The 19,893-nt window shown below is 43.1% G+C and overlaps 1 protein-coding gene across 1 annotated transcript in view; it reads left to right on the plus strand.

Annotated features, from left to right (window-relative positions):
* pidd1 (p53-induced death domain protein 1) overlaps nt 1-11,581 on the plus strand; it is a 57,729-nt gene extending 46,148 nt beyond the window's left edge. Inside the window, exons 14-17 of the mRNA XM_078414758.1 lie at nt 626-733; nt 5,160-5,232; nt 7,276-7,402; nt 9,454-11,581. Coding sequence (XP_078270884.1) covers nt 626-733; nt 5,160-5,232; nt 7,276-7,402; nt 9,454-9,691 — 546 coding nt within the window. The 3' untranslated portion in view covers nt 9,692-11,581. The remainder of the gene's footprint in view (nt 1-625; nt 734-5,159; nt 5,233-7,275; nt 7,403-9,453) is intronic.
* Nucleotides 11,582-19,893: the final 8,312 nt, after the last annotated feature.

Genomic DNA, 19,893 nt, shown 5'->3' on the forward strand with positions numbered 1-19,893 from the left:
TGTAAATTGTCCCTCGTGTGTGTGGGGTAGTGTTAATGTGTGGGGATCACTGGTCGGTACAAACTCGGTGGGCTGAATGGACTGTTTCCACGCTGTATCTCTAAACTAAACTGAATATTTCACATTTCCACTTGATTACTATCCTCAGTGGAAATAGCAGGTGATTAACTCTTGGACCTTCGCTTAGGGCAGAGTTTAGCTTTATTTAGAGATACAGCATGGAAACAGGCCTTTCAACCCAGCGAGTGCATGCCAACCATTGATCACCCGTTCACACACGTTCTGACTTATCCCACGTTTGCATCTAATCCCTGCACACTCCACACTTCCTGTAAACCGACGCGGTCACAGGGAGAACGTGCATTTTCCACACAACACCGAGGTCGGGATCGAACCCGTGTCTAGCACTGTGAGGCAGCTGCACCACAGTCCAAACCAAGTTGGTGGGACATAAACTATAATAGATCACCCTTCCTTGCTGAGAACTATCTTGCCCAAACCTGCAACTACTGGTAGATTGCCAATTGACAATATTGAAGCAATCTGCCAGCACCAGCAGAGCTGCATTGCAACTCAAACCGCAGCCCAACAGATGTAATTGGTATATTACCGATCTTCATTCTAGGTTTCCTTTTACCGAGGAACCTTGCCAGCAAATATACCTGAAGAGGCAGCGAGGAAGCGTAAAGGACCAGATTCGATGTGGCTGGCCACTTTGCCAATCAAGTTGCCAGTAAGTCAATATATTTTTTGGATGTTTTCCATTCCACTTCAGGCAACTGAAGCTAAAATTAGAACTGGCAACAATCGGACATGTATTTTAATTGATGAAGACAGATGTTCGCTTGACCTTTTATAGCACAGTGCAGGAATGACTAGAAAGTCCAGTGGCTGTTCTTATATTGACTGATATGGCAGCCATGTAATGCACTGCCAAAGTTTGCCAAATGCAATGAATGGTCAGGATTACTGTTTGTCAGGTGGTTGAGAGAATATAATTAGGCACAATGTTCTTCAATCAGTGCTGTGTGCCCCTAGAATTCTAACTACATAGCACTTTTGTTTTGTCAGTAATGTACATATCCAAGATTATTTATTTTTTCCAGAATGAAATGTAATTAAGATGTTGACTGAGTCAATCCACAGAACCTAGGAAATTCCATTGGGCACTTCCTGTCTCTAATTGTGATGACCCGTTTCCTCCATTGGACTCAGCTGTGATGATGCCATTTCCTGTGTAACGCTCATTTAAAGTATGCCTCGGAAAAATCAATTCATGCAGTCCTGAAATATCCTGTCTTTAAGGATTTTCAGTCCAACTTAGGGTTTAGTAGGTCTGCTTATTCTGCACACTAGGGTAATTTACAGAGGCCAATTATCCTACAAACCCATGCATCTTTGGGATATTGGGAGGAAACCGGAGCACCCGGAGGAAATCAGGTATATTTAAAGGGCGACCCCTGAGCAGGTCACTGGGAACCGGGCTCAAGGAGAATAACCAGTTTATTTAGTAAACCACAGGTGATCCTCCCAACATTGCCCACATAGAAACATAGAAAATAGGTGCAGGAGTAGGCCATTCGGCCCTTCGACCCTGCACCGCCATTCAATATGATCATGGCTGATCATCCAGCTCAGTAGCCTGTACCTGCCTTCTCTCCATACCCCCTGATCCCTTTAGCAAAAAGGGCCACATCTAACTCCCTCTTAAATATAGCCAATGAACTGGCCTCAACTACCTTCTGTGGCAGAGAATTCCACAGACTCACCACTCTCTGTGTGAAGAAATGTTTTCTCATCTTGGTCCTAAAAGACTTCCCCCTTATCCTTAAGCTGTGACCCCTGGTTCTGGACTCCCCCAACATCGGGAACAATCTTCCCGCATCTAGCCTCTCCAACCCCTTAAGAATTTTATATGTTTCTATAAGATCCCCCCTCAGTCTTCTAAATTCCAGCGAGTACAAGCCCAGTCTATCCAGTCTTTCCTCATATGAAAGTCCCGCCATCCCAGGGATCAATCTGGTGAACCTTCTCTGTACTCCCTCTAAGACAAGAACGTCTTTCCTCAGGTTAGGAGACCAAAACTGCACACAATACTCCAGGTGCGGTCTCACCAAGGCCCTGTACAACTGCAGCAGAACCTCCCTGCTCCTAAACTCAAATCCTCTTGCTATGAATGCCAACATACCATTCGCTTTCTTCACTGCCTGCTGCACCTGCATGCTTGCTTTCAATGACTGGTGCACCATGACACCCAGGTCACGTTGCATCTCCCCTTCTCCCAATCGGTCACCATTCAGGTAATACTCTGCTTTCCTGTTCTTGCCGCCAAAGTGGATAACCTCATATTTATCCACATTATATTGCATCTGCCATGCATTTGCCCCCTCGCCTAATCTATCCAAGTCACTCTGCAGCCTCCTAGCATCTTCCTCGCAGCTAACACTGCCACCCAGCTTCGTGTCATCCGCAAACTTAGAGATGTTGCATTCAATTCCCTCGTCCAAATCATTAATATACACTGTAAATAACTGGGGTCCCAGCACTGAGCCTTGCGGTACCCCACTAGTCACTGCCTGCCATTCCGAAAAGGACCCGTTTATTCCTACTCTTTGCTTCCTGTCCGCCAACCAATTTTCTATCCACCTCAACACTGAACCCTCAATACCGTGTGCTTTAAGTTTGTACACCAATCTCCTATGTGGGACCTTGTCGAAGGCCTTCTGAAAGTCCAGATATAACACATCGACTGGTTCTCCCTTATCCACTCTACTAGTTACATCCTCGAAAAATTCTATAAGATTCGTCAGACATGATTTGCCTTTGGTAAATCCATGCTGACTTTGTCTGATGATTTCACCACTTTCCAAATGTGATGCTATCACATCTTTAATAACTGACTCTAGCATTTTCCCCACTACCGATGTTAGGCTAACTGGTCTATAATTCCCCGTTTTCTCTCTCCCTCCCTTTTTAAAAAGTGGGGTTACATTAGCTACCCTCCAGTCCTCAGGAACTACTCCAGAATCTAAAGAGTTTTGAAAAATTATCACTAATGCATCCACTATTTCTGAGGCTACTTCCTTAAGCACTCTGAGATGCAGCCCATCTGGCCCTGGGGATTTATCTGCCTTTAATCCATTTAATTTACCTAACACCACTTCCCGACTAACCTGGATTTCCCTCAGTTCCTCCATCTCATTAGACCCCCGGTCCCCCGCTATTTCCAGCAGACGGTTTATGTCTTCCTTAGTGAAGACAGAACCAAAGTATTTGTTCAATTGGTCTGCCATCTCCTTGTTCCCTATGATCAATTCACCTGTTTCCGACTGCAAGGGACCTACATTTGTCTTAACTAATCTTTTTCTCTTGACATATCTATAAAAGCTTTTGCAGTCAGTTTTTATGTTCCTTGCCAGTTTTCCCTCATAATCTATTTTCCCTTTCCTAATTAAGCCCTTTGTCCTCCTCTGCTGGACTCTGAATTTCTCCCAGTCCTCTGGTATGCTACTTTTTCTGGCTAATCTGTATGCTTCATCTTTTGTTTTAATACTATCCTTGATTTCCCTTGTTAGCCACAGATGCACTACCTTTCCTGGTTTGTTCTTTTGCCAAACTGGGATGAACACTTGTTGTAGTTCATCCATGCGACCTTTAAATGCCTTCCATTGCATGTCCACCGTCAACCCTTTCAGCATCAATCGCCAGTCTATCTTGGACAATTCACGCCCCATACCCTCAAAGTTACCTTTCTTTAAGTTCAGAACACTTGTTTCTGTAAAGACTGTCACTCTCCATCCTAATGAAGAACTCTACCATATTATGATCACTCTTGCCCAAGGGGCCTCGCACAACAAGACTGCTAACTAACCCTTCCTCATTACTCAATACCCAGTCTAGAATGGCCTGTTCTCTCGTTGGTTTCTCGACATGTTGGTTTAGAAAACCATCTCTCAAACATTCCAAGAAATCCTCTTCCTCAGCACCCCTGCCAGTTTGGTTCACCCAATCTATATGTAGATTGAGGTCACCCATTATAACTGCTGCACCTTTAGTGCACGCATTTCTAATTTCCTGCTTGATGCCATCCCCAACCTCACTACTGCTGTTAGGTGGCCTGTACACAACTCCCACTAGCGCTTTCTGCCCCTTAGTGTTTCGTAGCTCTACCCATATCGATTCCACTTCCTCCAAGCTAATGTCCTTCCTTTCCACTGCTTTAATCTCCTCACTAACCAGTAACGCTACCCCACCTCCTTTTCCTTTCTGTCTATCCCGCCTGAATATAGAATATCCCTGGATGTTGAGCTCCCAGCCTTGGTCACCCTGGAGCCATGTCTCCGTAATCCCAACTATATCATACCGTAATCCCAACTATATCACATCCATGCTTCCAATCTTCCCCTACAGTCCCAGGCTCCACTCTGACCCACCCCATCACTTCACAACTGGGGAATGACGACCCCAACACCTAATCAAATGATCCTCTCCCCTTCCCTCTCTCCACCTCAATTCACTTTCAGTTCCCTGCCCCTCAGCTTTGCCATTGGCCTCAGGCACCACTGAGCTTCCAAGTGAGTGGTGCGCAAGTGGAAGTCATTCACACACCACACAGTGATTGATTAGTAAACCACTGCAGGTTAATTTGTAATTCATAATGTTTAAACTCTATCCTTAGTTTGAGTTTGATTGTATTTATGTGGACTATTATCTGAACTGGATAGCATGCAAAACAAAGGTTTTCACTGTATGTCGATACATGTGACATTAATAAACCAACTTAAACTCTATCCCTAGCATTGCAATAATGAAACAGGTCATTTAATTAATTTAATTAATCCCTCTGAGGATGGGATTTATGGTGATGTGCTGTTTCCTGAGCACTGCTCCAAAATGCTAAGCTATGTCTGGGATTCCAGAGAGGGGGACATTATACCGTTTGTCACCTATACCTTTTCTCCAGAGATGCTGCCTGACCCACTGAGTTACTCCAGATTTTTGTATTCATCCTCAGTTTAAACCAGCATCTGCAGTTCCTTCCTACACATAACATTCTAACTCTTATCTGTCGACTGCTAACAACATATCTCTTTGCCCAGAGTCCATCTTCATGTTAGAAACATTTAAAGTTTTTTTTAAAGCTAATCTACTTTCTACAGAAACAGAAACCAAGACTTCATAATGAGTCAAGAAAGGAATCATCGTATCCACCGTTAAATCTCGGTGATGAAGGTGAGACTATATTGCCTTCTAAATACTAATATTTTGATTTTCTTTTTGTGTTTGTCTCAGTATTCGGGAATTAAACATGTTTTATACTTTGGCTGTCCTATGTTTGTCAGATCTATTGATTCTCAGATCAAGGACGTTTGCATTAACATCCTGAGAGAGCTATACTCTGGCAGGTGCCTGGGTTCTGACATCTTCATTCTATTCCATCTCAACGTCCCAATACCAATGATATTAGTAAGAGCTAGTCAATTACCTGCGGATATCTTTGTGCCTTCTCTTCTTCCTCCAAATATATACTTTCTTTTTAATAAGAATCCAGTCCACAAATTCTACTGATATGTGCAAAACAGGTGGCATTGTATTGGTAATTCAGTCAGTAGGTGAAATTGGGGACTCGCTGTGTGCATTGCGATCTTCCTGATGAAGTCCTCTGCGTCATCTGATATGCAAAGGGCCAGAGTTGCCTGGACATATACAGTCCACCAGGATCCCACATCTGTGATTTTCATTCATGATTGCGTTTCCATAATTCATTTAGGCCCATTTGAAGTTTAAATTTATTCCATGATATCTCTCCATCTGGCCCCCCAGTAATGGTCCATCCAGAAGCTCTGACCCCAAACCCTCTACGTTCTAACCCCGTTCTTAATTGCAACCTCCCTGCTCATCCCTGATCTGCAGGCAATCACAACATCATCAGCCTCTTTTCCCATATTGCCCCAACCCAACTCATTGGTCCTGATTTACCACGCCGCCCATCCCTTCATCGAAAGCCTGATCCAGACCCACAACCTCACTGCTGTCCTCTGCAACGGCAGGACAAATTGGGAACAGCTTACGAGTGTGTCAGACATGGAAGGCTTGTTCTGATGTGCCCGAATGCCTTGTGTGCAGTAACATTCATTGTCCACTGTACAACGCCCATTTTATGCATCATAACATGTGCCAAATAATTTCCAGGCCTCTGATTTCATTAGAGGTCAAGTGTTGTCTGGTATGGGCATATGTACTGTACGTATGTATTGCTCCCTTTAGTGTGTTTTGAGGAAGTGGAAGTTTTCGTGATGCAGGGTTTGAGATGCTTGGTTGGTTACTACGTACGTGATACAACCTTTGGTCCAGAATTGCCAGCATCATGCACTCTTCCTGACATTGCCTTATCCTCACATAGATAGATGTGGTCAATGTCCTTCATCAGTGCTTGCATGTGGTGAAGTATTTCCCGTGAAAAATTACTTTTGCTGTTTGCTAGGCTAGCATGGAGCAACTCTGTTTAGTCTTGGAAGTTACCCAATGCGTTGGAACTGTACTCGTGACCATTGGCTCAGTGAAGGGAGGTTTGAATGGGAGTAGATATTGGCAGATGACACAGATAATGGGGGGTAGAGATAGGGAATGTAATAAGAAAACTTTAACCCATAACATGGTGTCTAAAACTGGAAGGCATGACTTAAAGGTTGAGAGGGGATCTGAGGAGGAATTTCTTTTTACCCAGAGGGTGGTAGGAATCTAGAAAGCATTGCTGAAGTGGGTGGTTGAGACAGGTACTCTCAATACACAAGAAATATCTGGACATACATTTGGATCATTTTGGCATAAAAGTCAGTGAAGCAAGTGCTGGTGAATGGGATTAGTATAGATGGCCTATCGATGGTTATTTAACCCAGCCAACCTGTGCAGTATGAATGTGTAGGGGGTGGAGATGGGAAGATGTGGCCAGTAGTGGGATCCCGTTGGAGGTGGCGGAAATGTTGGAGGATAATTTGTTGTATGCGACGGCTGATGGGGTGGAAGATGAGGACAAGGGGGACTCTATCCTTGTTACGAATGGGGAGAGGGGGAGCAAGAGTGGAGCTGCAGGATATAGAGGAGACCATCGTGAGAGCCTCGTCTATAATGGAAGAGGGGAAACCCCATTTCCTAAAGAATGAAGACATCTCTGATGCCCTAGTAATGAGTCGCTTTGAGGAGCAGACCACACAGACTGCTTCATGATTTTTTTGCATAGTGTTCTAACTAGTTTCTTACTTTATGATTGGACAGAGACTGGCTACCTGACTGAAGTGAATCTCTTGAGTATTGCAAGAAGGATCGGGCCAGAATGGCAGAACATTGGAATAAATCTCGGTTTAACCTACTCACAATTGGAAAGAATAGCCCACAATCACAGGTTAGAGAGACATTTATTTATTGCTGATGTCAAACCTTTGGTTTAGTGTTTTGATCTCGATATCGTGATGGTTGGCCTGATTAATTCATAAAACACCAGCAACAAAAGATCATTGTGCATGTTTATGATTTAAAGTCATATTAGTGGGACAACACGTGGTACAATGGCACAGAGGTAGACTCGGGTTTGACCCTGACTAAAGATGCTGTCTGTAGGGAGATTGCACGTTCTCCTCGTGACCGCGTGGGTCTTCTCCGGGTGCACTGGTTTCCTCTCAAGTTTCAAAAACATGCACTATATCACTAAAGTGTTAAAAACACAAGCATGGATAAAGCCCACATAGTATTCATTTTCAGCAAGTTACACATTTCACCTTTTAGTTACACAGTTTGTTTGACCTTGAAACACCTCTGGTTGACCTTGAACTGACCTTGAATGGAGCCTCACTGCGCCAGAGACCCTGGGTTCTATCCTGACCTCGGGTGCTGTCTTTATGGAGTTTATACCGAATGATGGATTTTGACCGAATTTTCTCTAGGTTCCTCCCACATCCCAGAGATGTGCGTATTTGTAGGTTAATTGGCCTCTGTAAATTGTCCCGAGTGTGTGGGGAGTGGATGAGACAGTGGAATAACATAGAACCAGTGATTGGGTGATCGCTGGTCGGCGTGGACTGGCTGAAGGGCCAGTTTCCATGCTGTGCCCTAAACTAAAACTAAACTTGTGCTGGCTGCCTCACTGCTATACTTCCCATGGCTAAAGATGAAGCTATACTGCACCAGGATGGAGCTACCACTTGGCCCAGCCAAGATCTTCCCACCTACCTCCTTTCATCTTCTAAATCTTACAGTTTTCTCCGCACTGATCATGAGCTAGGAGCAGATGAGACAGAGCAATGTAAAGCCACATTGTGTGATGCCATTTTATTTTGAAGTGACGTTAATTAATCCAGTATCCACTAGAAAACTATGAGGATCCCATGGGATGTGGGATATCTTTAGAATCATGTGCGTCATCAGCTGAAGGTTTGACTCTCATTGAAAGTGTTGCTTCATGTTGTTTTGAAAGGAAAATGGAGCCAGCAGATGATTTATGGAACAATAGACAATTGGAAACTAAATACTGAATGAAGTAATTGTCATGCTATATCATCCATAACCTTAATAAATGTAATTTGACCTTCACAATGGCTGTTAGTCATTCCATCGTCTTTCTTACTGTGGCACAGAAGGACACTTTTCAACCCATCGAATTCATGCTGGCCCCCAGAAAAACATTCCATCAGTTTATTCTCCTTCTACCCAGGGCCAGCACCATATTAGCTGCCCTCAATTATGAACTATGGACTGCCTTTAGTTGCTCTAACTAAGTTTTTGGCTTTATTTGCTAAAATTAGTCAGGGTCTACAATAAGCTTGCATTTATCAAATCCAAAAGGTGTTAATTATTTCCCTGTGTACCTTTGGTCTTTTTACATTCTTTTTTCCTCTTTAATTGTTTTGCTGTTTATCTTCAGTCATTTGGACAATAGTTATGCAGTTTCTCTTGCCCGTGCTAAATGAACCTTCTGCCAGGGGAAAGTTAGTATAAGAAAATAACTGCAGATGCTGGTACAAATCGAAGGTATTTATTCACAAAATGCTGGAGTACCTCAGCAGGTCAGGCAGCATCTCAGGAGAGAAGGAATGGGCGACGTTTCGAGTCGAGATCCTTCTTCCGAAGAAGGGTCTCAACCCGAAACGTCGCCCATTCCTTCTCTCCTGAGATGCTGCCTGACCTGCTGAGGTACTCCAGCATTTTGTGAATAAATGCCAGGGGAAAGTAATCAGCTTCTTTTCCACCTTGACCACACAACCTCACCTCCTCACCTCTCCACAAGTAGATATGCTGCAGACAGCAGCCAGAGGAACGGAAACCAGGCCAATGTTTAGCAGTTGCTATAGTCCAGAAAAAGGCAGAACCTTCAGCCTTGATGGAAATTGCCTGCAAAGGAAATGTTATTTAAACCAGCCCTTGTCTTGTCTTTCCAAAACATTGCTTCATTTCCTTCAGGGACGACCTGGGTAAGCAAATCCTGGAGATGCTCTTTACATGGGCACGCTGCAATGCAAATGTCTCGGGCTGCATCAGTCATCTCATTGAAGCGATGAAGGAGAGCGATCGGGGAGATATCGCGGAGGAAATACACAGTATAATTGAACTTGGCAAGAAGAAGTACCGCGAGTCCATTCATCGAGTTGGACTGAGCCAGGAAAGCAGCAACGAAGATTCAGCCATTGCAATGGTGTAACCCTGAAGGCACTGGTCCTTGACCTTTGGTGATGGTGCTTCAGGAGTTGTTAACTCCTAAATTAGAATTTTATTAGATATTTATTTTTGATGGAAGTCAGTGTCAAGGAGCGTAGTAAACTCTTGGGAGTTCTGTTGGAAACTTGCATCACAAATTCCTGGGTTTGTGTTTTATGTAAACATAGAGAAGGCTTCAAGATTGAACAAGAATTTGAAGCGATGAGCAATTTACAATATCATTTCATTTAGAGTGTAGCGCCCTTTATTTCACTGATTGTTTGATTGATACTTTGTCACGTGAGATTCTTTGTTTGCATACAGTACAAGTATGCAAGAGTCGCCACCTAAAGGGTGCCGACAAAGTTACAAAAGTATTCAATATAGTCCCTCTTCCTTCTCCCCCATCTTGTGTGTTACTAAGAGGAGTGCATTACTTATACTCGTACCCTCATGCCAATACGTGTTTGCAGTTACTCACTGGAACTTACCAGCACTGGAACAAACTGTCCGCCTTAAATCTGCACCAAGGCTTTACTCCATCAGAGTCTGCTAGTCAAAGCCCTTCCTGTTCCCCATGCAATTTTGAAAGAAGGAGTGAAACACAAGCCTCTGCATTGTGAGTTTCCTAGTATCGCCGAACTCTGAATGGGTACGGTCTGGAATTCAGCAGATCGGGTTGCTATGAGGCAGTGACAAACCAGGAAGAGAACTTGGCAACACCACACAATGTCTGCCTTCTTACATTGCAGGAGTCATGTTAATGCTAGCGCCCTCAAGCTAGTCGTTTTTAAGATGAACATTGTACCTCACAGTTTAGCAGGCCCAGATAGAATAACTAAGTTAGTAAGTCAGTGGGTTTCCCTTGCATTGCTGAAGTTTTAAAACTTCCAAGTAGCAATTCCTGCGCTCTGTTAATCCCGGTCTGATAGCATTGCACAAGTGTGATTTTGGTTTCTCTTCTTTTTCAACCTTTGTGCCCTTGCTGAGGGTGGTTGACAACAGACCTTTCTCATTGTTGCAGAAACTTAGCCACTAGCACAGAAGTTCATAGTTTTTAAAACCTATAGCTGCTGGCATCCATTGCAAATGATAGCTCAGGAATAAATCTTTGATAAGCAAGTAATTATTCATTTAAAAGTTGAACTCGTATGTACTGGAACGGGTTGTTCCTTTCCAATCTGTGGTTGGGTGCCATCATTGTCATACCAGATAACTAGGACACCTGTGTAAAAGGTTTTTTACAAACATAAGAATGTTTTACAAACATATTTCCTCTAATATTAACACCTGTATTCATGCATTCCTACACCACGGGTCAGGCAGTCTGACATACTGAGTTACTCCAGCACTCTGTGACTTCTTTTGTAAACCAGCATCTGCACTACCTTGTTTCCACCACTCACTTTTACTTTGCCCCATTATCTCTTTTATTATCTAATTCTATTTTACCCTCTGCCAATGATTTTTTTTTTAAAACCTTCTCCATCTCTGCTCTGTGGCTTAAAACTTGTTTATCGCTAATCTTTTTTCCCAATTTACATGTGAAAAATTAACCTTTTATCGTTCCTTTGGTAATTCCTGACTTGGGTATTTTAACATTTTTTGGTTTTACAGCAGATTTCAGTTTGACAGCAAATTGCCAGAGTTTTGTCAGACTGAATTGAAGTAAGCTCGTACTGTTTGTCTTTAAATGTTTCTCTTTTATTTATGTGTATAAATCTGGGTGTTCATGTATAACATCTTGGAATAGTTTTTGCACAGATCATTAATGTTAATTGTTAAGGAATGCACTGGGCATTAAGTGAATACATTAGTGAAAGTGTTTTTTTTAAACATGGCACAATTTTATGTTAATTTATTTTCAAAAAATTGATTTTTCAATGAACTATAAAGAGTGTACAGACATGACTTAATGTATTGTAAAATGAATACAGCAATAAATGTTGTCTCTTATTTTAAAATAATAAATTTGGTGATTTTTCCTTTCAAACTAAACAGTGTCATTCTCACTTCCTCCCAAGACACAGTTAAAGTTAAACCTTTTTTCTGCCCCACCATTCACACCTGCACAATTTTCCATCTCTGATGTGTATAAATCTGGGTGTTCGTGTATGACATCTTGAAATAAATTTTGCACAAAAGATGTCCAGCTGGGATCTTGCAAGTATTCACATTGCTGAACTAAATCTAACTACCAAGTGGAGGAGCACGAAGACTTAACTCAAATTGACCAGTTATTGTGCAGGTAACTGGGAGAGGAACTAAATCTAACTACCAAGTGGAGGAGCACGAAGACCTAACTCAAATTGACCAGTTGTTATGCAGGTAACTGTGTGAGGAAGAACTTACTGACATCAGCTCCAGATGGACCCTTCACCCCGTATCCTCTGGGGATCAATCTTCTGACTCAGCATCAAGTCTCGATGCTTGATTGCCTGGTGTGTTCAGTTGTTGTTTGTGTAGACACTGATAACAACACACACTGCAGCAGGTATATCCCATTCACACAGTCCAAGAACAGTCGATGAAAATGATTTGGATGTAGAAATCAATCTCTAAGATTGCTTTTATTTTAATAGATTTATGTGAAGGTGAATTACTAAACTAAAATGAAGTTCTGAACATAAGGCATCCAATAAGTTAATTTGTTAATGATTAAAATCTGGTCCTAGACTCTCCCACTAGTGGAAACATCCAGGCCTTCCACTATTTGGTAAGTTTCAATGAGGTCCTCCCTCATCCTTCTATACTCCAGTGTGTAGAGGCCCAGTGCTGTTTGAATGGTGAGGCATACACTAATATCAAATGATTACTCGTGTGTTTTCTGTTACCCACCTTCCAGCTGTTTTTGTCTATCCCGATACACCTTCAAAGTTAATGTCCCAGTGGCTGTGAAAGTTGCTGGAAGGCTGGTTGGTGACTGGCCTGTGAGCCAAGGCACCCACCCACCTTTTGCAGTCCGATCCATCTACACTGCCTTTCCCTGATAAGCAGCTGAAGCCTCCTGCATTGAAAGCAACAACAATGGTGTGATCAGCGATATCCTCAAAATATAGACTCATTCTGGTGGCAACCAAATTTGAACAGCAGACATCTGAGGTCCCCCTGCAGCACTTGGACATGAGCCGGCTTCTGAATGCATTGTGATGGAAATGAAATATTAACCATCAGGTGCCGCATTCAGAACAGAGCACGCTATGAATACTCTGACAGTGCCTGCAGAAACAAACTGAGGTATTGTTTCATGTTAATCACCTTTTATCAGAACTGGAAAAATTTAGAAAACAGGCTGGTTTTGTATGAAGGTAAGGGGGAAGGTGGGAGAGGAAAGAGATTATCTATATAAACGGGAGGCCAATGGTTGGCATGGTGGCGCAGCTGGTAGAGATGCTGCCTTACAGCACCAGAGGCCCGGGTTCGATCCTGTCTACGGGTGCTGTCTGTATGGAGTATCTACGTTCTCCCCGTGACTCGGGATTTACTCCGGGTGCTCCGATTTCCTCCCACACTCCAAAGACCCGTGGTTTGTAGTTTAATTGTCTTCTGTAAATTGTCCCTGATGTGCAGGATACAACTAGTGTACGGGGTGATCGCTGGTCAGCGCGGGCTCGTCGGGCTGAAGGCCCTGTTTCCACGCTGTATTTCTAAACTAAACTAAACTAAACTAAAGATTGACCCAAACTTTCTTTTCCATGGGTTAGGCTCTTGCAGTGGTCTGTACAACACACTGATTTTGTTGCTGCTGCAGCCAATCGTGTACAGGCAGGGAAATGTGTAAGTGGGTAGCTTGTAAAGTGCTGGAGGTGATGAGGTGGTCGCAGTTGATCATCAGGTTCTGAAAGGTGAGTTTAATGCTTCAAGCTGTGAAGGCGTGTTGCAGTATACAAGGTCAAGTCACCGAGCCACTGAATGCCTGATGATGGATGGCATGATGTTTTTGCAGAGGCTAAGAAGATATGAAATAGGAGCAGGAGTAAACCATTTGGCTCTTCAAGCCCTCACTAATTGAAAGTGGAAACAAGCCCATCGAGCCCATACCGACCATCAATCACTCATTCACATTAGTTCTATGTTTTCCCACTTGCGCATACACTCATACACACTTGGGGAAATTTACAGAGGCCAGTTAACCATGCCTTCTCTGATGTTTAGTTTAGATTAGTTTAGAGATACAGCGCAGAAACAGGCCCTTCGGCCCACCAGGGCCGTGCCGACCAGTGATGTTTCCACACATTAACTACACTACACACACTAGGGACACCTTTCACATTTACCAAGCCAATTTACCTACATACCTGCACGTCTTTGGACTGGGACGAAACCGTAGATCTCGGAGAAAACCCACGCGGTCACGGGGAGAATGTACAAATTCCGTACACCCGTAGATGGGATTGAACCTGGGTCTCCGGTGCTGCACGCGCTGTAAAGCAGCAACTCTACCGCTGTGCCACCTTGGCCACCCCTCTTGATGTTCATCTATGTTCCACCTCCTGTACTATCCCCACATCCCTTGATTCCCTTAATATCCGGCAATGTTTAAATCTCCCATTTTTAATGAAAATAATGACTGAATCTCCACATCCCTCTGGAGTAGAGAATGCCAAAGATTCCCCACCAACTGAGTAAAGACATTTCTCATCATCTCAGTCAGAAATGTCCTACGCCTTATTCAGAGTCCATGACCTCGTTTTTAACTGCTCAGTTCATAGAAACATTCTCCTTGCACATAGTCTCCGGTCTGTTGATCTTCCTGCTTCGCTAATGTTTGCATTTTCACGGTCCCATGCAAGTACATCTTGGTTTATTTGAATATCAACAGTACCAAGTATCTCACCATTAACATATATCCTGTTTTTCTGCTTTGTACACCAAAGTGAATGACCACACATTTTCCCCACGTTATTTTCCATCTCTCACTGGCTCAGCTTGTCCATATCTCACCCAACCTCCTGAAGCCTCTTTAATCTCATCTGCACTCAGACCTACCTAGTTTGGAGTCTACAGTAGGAGGAACCATTGAGATCAATCACACACGGTGATCCCAATCCACGTTGTGATCCAAATCCACATTTCCCTATATCCCACTGAATATCTTTCATTGCAACTCAACTTCGTCTCTTAATCTCTCCCATCTTCAGTCATATTATTGACCTCTAATTTTATTCCTTCTTCACCTCTCAGGGAGCTCAGATAAAACCGGTTACATGTTAGTTTCTCCAGTTCTGATGACTCTGTAAACAAACCGGGTCAGGTCTGATATGTGTGCACAAAATTTCCCCATCTCATTCAAAATCAACAAACTGTTTAGAATTGCTACACTTGAATGGTGTGGCAAAGAAAGGGACAAAAAGAGAATGAATATTAACTCTTGTCATAGTTCTTCATTATCTACATGGGGAATGGTTGCATGGTGACGCAGCAGTTGAGTTACAGCGCCAGAGACCCGGGTTCGATCCTGACCATGGGTGCTGTCTGTGCAGTTTGTACGTTCTTCCTTTGACCACATGCGTTTTCCCCGGGTTCTCCAATTTCCTCCCACACTCCAAAAATGTACAGGTTTGTAGGTTAATTGGCTTCAGTAAAGATTGTAAATTGTCCCTAGTGTGTAGGATAGTGCTAGTGTGTGGAGATCGTTGGTCAGCACAGACTCGGTGGGCCAAAGGGCCTGTTTCCTCGCTGTATCTCTAAACTAAACTAAACTAATCTGCATACTACAGTCATTGCCTTTGCTCTGGATGTTGTAAAATAGTATTTGGCTTGCCATTCACTGTGAACACCATGAAGGTATTTTATAGTCATGGTTTAGTCGCTGTGGTTAAACTCTCTGTGTTTAGTTTAGTTTAGAGATACAACACGGAAATAGGCCCCGACGGCCCACCGAGTCCACACCGACCAGCGATCCCCGCATATTAACACTACCCTATACACAATAGGGACAATGTTACATTTATACCAAACCAATTAACCTAAATACCTGTACATCTTTGGAGTGTGGGAGGAAAAGGTGAAAGATCTCGGAGAAAACCCTCGCAGGTCACAGGGAGGACGTACAAACTCCATACTAACAGCACCCATAGTCAGGATGGAACCCGGGTCTCTGGCACTGTATGGCAGCAACTTTATTGCTGCGCCACCGTACTACTCAACGCTCATGTTGGTTGATCTGACCTCTCTGACAGTAGTGAATTTCAGATTGAGTCATCTGTGGCCACGTGTGATAATGAACTGCATGCCTGTTCTATGTTTCATGTTCCCTGGAGAAGAATCTTGTAAAAATTGACATAATTTGAAGACAGACTCAGTGCGGAGCAACAGCCTGCCTGGAATTCAGACAGAATTGAGAGCTATGCTGATGCTAAGTGGTACACCATGTACTGATGAGTTGCAGAACAGTTAGTGACCATAAATTGTGGTCAAATAACTGGCTTAAAAACATATTTTAAATCCTTTTTATGTAAAAAATGGCTACTTGTGGAACAAATCCTTCCCATTGCAGTATTTTAAAGATGATGGATACATTGTGGCATTCTGATATTTTTAAACATATGGCTATTTCCTTACTTGTATCTCTTTACATTCCCGCAAGTAAACTTAATTTCAGATGTCATAATGTAATTTCCAGTTTTGCTGTTCAGATTTATTTTATTTGTTTGTTTATTATATTTAAATATAATAATTCTGCTAGCTTAATTGTTTTAATTTTTTTTTTAAATTAATTTAAGCACCGTCCAATAAAGGCTACTAAAAACAGCAAGGAAAGTGTTTATCCATAAAGTCGAATGATCTTTCTGAATCAGGAGGATATGTGACTCGGAGGGGAACCTATGGATGGTGGTGTTCCCTGGTACCTGCTGCCTTTGTCTTTCTTGATTATGGAGGTTGCGGGTTTGATCTTATGATGGAGGGAGAGTCATTGGTGAAACTACTGCCGATGGTTTGATCGGATTGTACCCTGAGGTACGCCTGCAGTTATATCAATAGACAATAGACAATAGACAATAGGTGCAGGAGTAGGCCATTCAGCCCTTCGAGCCAGCACCGCCATTCAATGCGATCATGGCTGATCACTCTCAATCAGTACCCCGTTCCTGCCTTCTCCCCATACCCCCTCACTCCGCTATCCTTAAGAGCTCTATCCAGCTCTCTCTTGAAAGCATCCAACGAACTGGCCTCCACTGCCTTATGAGGCAGAGAATTCCACACCTTCACCACTCTCTGACTGAAAAAGTTCTTCCTCACAGAGCTGGAGTCCAGGTATTGCAGCTGGGGTGATTGCTGGTCCCATAGTCTTTGCTGTGTCAGTCGCGGAGAGGTTTACCAGAATGCTGCCTGGATTTGTGGGTTTTAGCTGTAAGGTTGGATAAATTTGGGTTGTTCTCTCTGGAATGCCAGAGATTGAGAGGAGAACCGATAGAAGTATATAAAATTATGAGAGGCATAGATAGGATCAACAGTCAGACCTATATCCCAGGTTGGAAAAATCAAATATTAGCAGGCACAGCTTTAAGGTGAGAGGGGCAAAGTTTCAAGGAGTTGGGCAAGGCAAGGCTTTTACACAGAAGGTGGTGGGTGCCTGGAATGTGCTGCTAGGGGTGGTGATAGAGACAGATATGATGGTGGTGTTTAAAAGGGTTTTAGATAGGCACATGGAAATCCAAGGAATGTAGGTCGTGAGGACAGATGGATCGGGTGCAGGCTGATGAGATGAGTTTTTTCTTGTCATTATGTTCGACATGGACATTGTGGGGTGAAGAGTCTGTTCTTGTGCTGTACTGTTTTATGTTCTCTGTTATCTTCGGTGATTGACTCTCTGGCTTGATAGTAGTGCTTTCAAGGGAGAGTATTTTATAGAAATACAGAAACAATTTGGCCCCTGCGCTACCATCAACATAATCCTGTTTGATCATCCACTTCAATACCATATTCCAAGACTCTCCCTGTATCCCTTGGTGCTTTTTGCTTTTAGAAATATATCAATTTCCTTCTTAAATATATTTAACAACCTGGCTTCTGCAGTCCTATGTGTAGCAAACTCCATAAATTCACCACTCTCAGTGAAGAAATCTCAGTTGTAAATCCCTCGCCAGAATTTGTGACCCTTCATTGTAGATAGCCCAACTAACGAGAACATCTCTCCCACTTCCAGTCTGTCTCATCCTGTTAGAAGTTTGTAAGCTTCAATTAGGTCTCTACTCATTCACCTGAACCCTGGTGAAGATAAACCTAGTGGACCAAATTTCTCTTCATGCAGTCTCACCGCCACAGGAATCCGATGAGCCTTGGCTGCACATTCTCCATGACAAAAGCCCTCTTTCTTTGGTAAGGTGACCAAAACTGTACACAGTATTCCCACGCATGGTGTCACCAAGGTCTTCTAATATTGTAGCAAGGCATCCTTGCTCCTGTACTCAAGGCCCTCTGGCTGTCTTCTTAACTACGCACTGCATCTGATTTCAGTGTTGAATACATTTAACACTCTTTGTACATCAATATTTCTCAATCCAATACCTTTTCAATAATGTGCCAGTTTTTTGTTTTTGCCACTGAAGTGCACAACATCACGGTTATCCCCATTATACTGCCTTCTACTTGCCTGCCATTTAAAGCATGTCTGAAGAAGGGTCTCGAGCCGAAACTTCACCCATTCCTTCTATCCAGAGATGCTGCCTGTCCCACTGAGTTACTCCAAAGTCTGAAGAAGGGTCTCGACACAAAACTTCACCCATTCCTTCTATCCAGAGATGCTGCCTGTCCCTCTGAGTTACTCCAAAGTCTGAAGGTCTCGACCCGAAACTTCACCCATTCCTTCTATCCAGAGATGCTGCCTGTCCCACTGAGTTACTCCAAAGTCTGAAGGTCTCAACACAAAACTTCACCCATTCCTTCTATCCAGAGATGCTGCCTGTCCCTCTGAGTTACTCTAGCATTTTGTGTCTATCTGTCTGAATCATCTTGAAGCCTCTTTGTTTCTTCCACAATTTATAACTCTACCCACTTTAATCTCATTGGCAAACTTCAAAATATGACATTTGGTTCCCGTATCCAAATCACTGAGATATATCGTGCACAGCTGTGTCCCCTTCACTGGTCTCTGAAAGTTCCCACTGGTTTCTGCATGGCACTCCAATGAAGATAAGAATAAGAAACATTTACACAGATAGGACAGGTTTAGAAGGATGTGGACCAAATGCAGGCAGGTGGGACGAGTGTACATGTGACATGTTGGTTGGTGTGGACAAGTTAGGCCGATAGGCTTGTTTCCATGCTGTATGACAATAGACAATAGACAATAGAAAATAGGTGCAGGAGAAGGCCATTCGGCCCTTCGAGCCAGCACCGCCATTCAATGTGATCATGGCTGATCATTCTCAATCAGTACCCCGTTCCTGCCTTCTCCCCATACCCCCTGACTCCGCTATCCTTAAGAGCTCTATCTAGCTCTCTCATGAATGTATTCAGAGAATTGGCCTCCACTGCCTTCTGAGGCAGAGAATTCCACAGATTCACAACTCTCTGACTAAAAAAGTTTTTCCTCGTCTCTGTTCTAAATGGCCTACCCCTTATTCTTAAACTGTGGCCCCTGGTTCTGGACTCCCCCAACATTGGGAACATGTTTCCTGCCTCTAACGTGTCCAACCCCTTAATAATTTTATACGTTTCGATAAGATCCCTCTACTGACCCTATCACTTTAAGATGATTTATTCCTGCTCCATTTCCAGTCTATCAACCAATTTTAAATATTTGTCCATATACTTTAATTTTGCACACTGACCAAAATTATAGGGAATTTAATAAAAAAGCTTACTGAAAATCCAAGTACTGTAACCTAATGTCTTAGGCAACATCTTAATGGACCTAAAGTGACAATGGAGCTTAATATGACTTAATGAATCAGCAACATATCTGGAGAACACCGATCGGTGACTTTTCGGGTCGAGACCGTTTAGACATCTGAAGAAGGGTCTCGACCCAAAACGTAACCTATCTTTTTTCTCCAGAGATGCTGCCTGACCCGCTGAGTTACTCCAGCATTTTGTGTCTTTTTGTGTAAACCAGCATCTGCAGTTCCTTGTTTCTACAGTTGTGGACATGATCTTGTTTGTGTCAACATAACAAACTGCAAATGCCGGTTTACAAGAAAAGACACAAAGTGCCGGGTCAGGCAACATTCTGAAGAATATGGATAGGTGATGTTTTGCATC

The sequence above is a fragment of the Rhinoraja longicauda genome, chromosome 18, assembly GCF_053455715.1.
Source record: "Rhinoraja longicauda isolate Sanriku21f chromosome 18, sRhiLon1.1, whole genome shotgun sequence".
Lineage (NCBI taxonomy): Eukaryota > Metazoa > Chordata > Chondrichthyes > Rajiformes > Arhynchobatidae > Rhinoraja > Rhinoraja longicauda.